Source organism: Pteropus vampyrus, unplaced genomic scaffold (genome assembly GCF_000151845.1).
Source record: "Pteropus vampyrus isolate Shadow unplaced genomic scaffold, Pvam_2.0 Scaffold228, whole genome shotgun sequence".
Classification (NCBI taxonomy): Eukaryota; Metazoa; Chordata; class Mammalia; order Chiroptera; family Pteropodidae; genus Pteropus; species Pteropus vampyrus.
In genome coordinates, this window is record NW_011889009.1 from 672,976 (window position 1) to 674,747 (window position 1,772).

A 1,772-nucleotide genomic window follows, 5' to 3' on the forward strand; every position below is an offset into this window, starting at 1 on the left:
GAGGCCCCGCTGCCGGCCTGTCTCGGCTTCCCGCGGCCGCGCTGAGCGTGGCCACGCCTGGCTTTTGAGTCCAGGTGAGAGACGGCGACTCTTCCTGTCACTCGAACACCTGGAGGCTGCCGCAGTGTTATTCTCTGGCCTGATTTCAGCACTGTCATTGTCCCAGGCACCAGGGAGGACCCAGGAGAGGAGAGACGGGGAACAGCCAGTCGGCGGAGCAGTCAGAACACACGCAGCACCCACCGATTAAGTTCACACTACGCGGGCATGGTCTGCGGCACCCCAAGGCAATTTCAACGGTAACGTCACAGATCACTGATCACAGACCATGACCAGCACAACCATGATAAAAAAGCTGGAAATATTGCGAGAATTACCAAAATGTGAGATACATGAAGTGGACAAATGCTATTGGAAAAACGGTGCCGACAGAGCTGCTTAGTGCAGAGTTGCCACAAACCTTCAATTTGTAAAAAACGCAGCGTCTGCGAAGTGCGAAAAGCAAGGTGGGCCTGTGTCACGTGTACCTTTAAAGGCGGCGGGGTACACTCGTCATGTCACGACAGCCTTGGAGCGGAACCATCACTGTGTGTTCCTGCCCTTTTCATTTAACAGAACGAAGCAGTTCTCCCCGTCCGGCTGCCGAGGGCTCCAATGCCTCCAGGGCACAAGCCCCCGCGGCCGCCCCTGCTCGGACCCCCAGGCCACCTACCTCCTCGCCGTTTCTGTCCGTGTTCCTGACGGGCCAGAAGAGGTGGGCGCAGGTGCTCACGGCCCGGCCCTGGTCGGGCTTCTTGAGCAGCTTGGACGCGGCCAGGGCGCACTGTGTCCGCAGGGGCTCGTGGTTCTCCTCACTGAAGCACTTCATCCTCTCGAACGTGCCGATGATCAGGGTGATGGCCGCCAGCTGCGCCTTGGAATCGCTGATCTCGTCTTCGTACAGAGAAAACGCCTGGTGGACACGGAGCAGAAGGGGCCTCTGGTTGTCAAGCACCAACTCGGGAGCTTCCCGAAGTCCCCACCAGAGCCCACCCCGCAGGGTGCCCCGCGGGGCACAACGTGCGCCCTCCTGAAGGCGCCGGACACCGCTGACAGTGACGATGCTGACAAGCTGCCACGAGGACACCTGTCCTACCTGTCGTTTAACCAGGGTCCCCGAACGGAACTATTCCGTGACAGTTTTACCGTAATCCACCCGAAAATCTTAAATCCCATTACCGCCCAGGCAGTGATGGATTTTCCTGCTCGGAAGCAGGCAACGTGACAGTGGGAGGGGTACTTAGGAAGCCAGTGAAAGTTAAGCCCATGTGCACTGCCACCGTGGCGCAGACAGGGGACCGAACACGGCAAAGCGGATTACACAACCCTGAAGGGAACGGGTCATCACCTGGGACATAAATTCATACGCTACTGTTTCATGATTCTCAAAACCGATTTCTCCAGCGGCGAGAGCCCCCTGAAGGAAAAGCCTCAGGGGTAACTCTGCCAGCTCTGCTTTGATCAAAGCGCTGATTGTCTGGTGAGCAAAGGAAAAAATCTTCTGGCATTTCTTCTCCCATTTGTCATCCTAAAACCGAAAAAAAACTGTTTAATTACCTTAAGTTCAAGATGAACTTGCTCACACATACTTATTTCCTATGAAACTTCTACAGAACAGAGAGCGATCAAGTTGAGCTCCCAGGTTCCTGTTGTCATCCTTCTTCTCTGGCTCATTTACGAAGCACACAGGTAAACCAAACAGGATGTTTTCTCGAAACATCCATTTGAGGTCA

At 55.3% G+C, this 1,772-nt stretch overlaps 1 protein-coding gene across 2 annotated transcripts in view; it reads right to left on the reverse strand.

The window, feature by feature from the left end:
* Window positions 1-1,772, reverse strand: part of VPS35 (VPS35, retromer complex component) — a 27,013-nt gene that overhangs the window by 4,470 nt on the left and 20,771 nt on the right. For both annotated transcript variants that reach the window (XM_011373739.1, XM_011373738.1), the window contains exons 14-15: window positions 1,388-1,567; window positions 713-952 (exon numbers count right to left, since the gene is read on the reverse strand). In XM_011373739.1, the coding sequence (XP_011372041.1) occupies window positions 713-952; window positions 1,388-1,567 (420 nt within the window). The remainder of the gene's footprint in view (window positions 1-712; window positions 953-1,387; window positions 1,568-1,772) is intronic.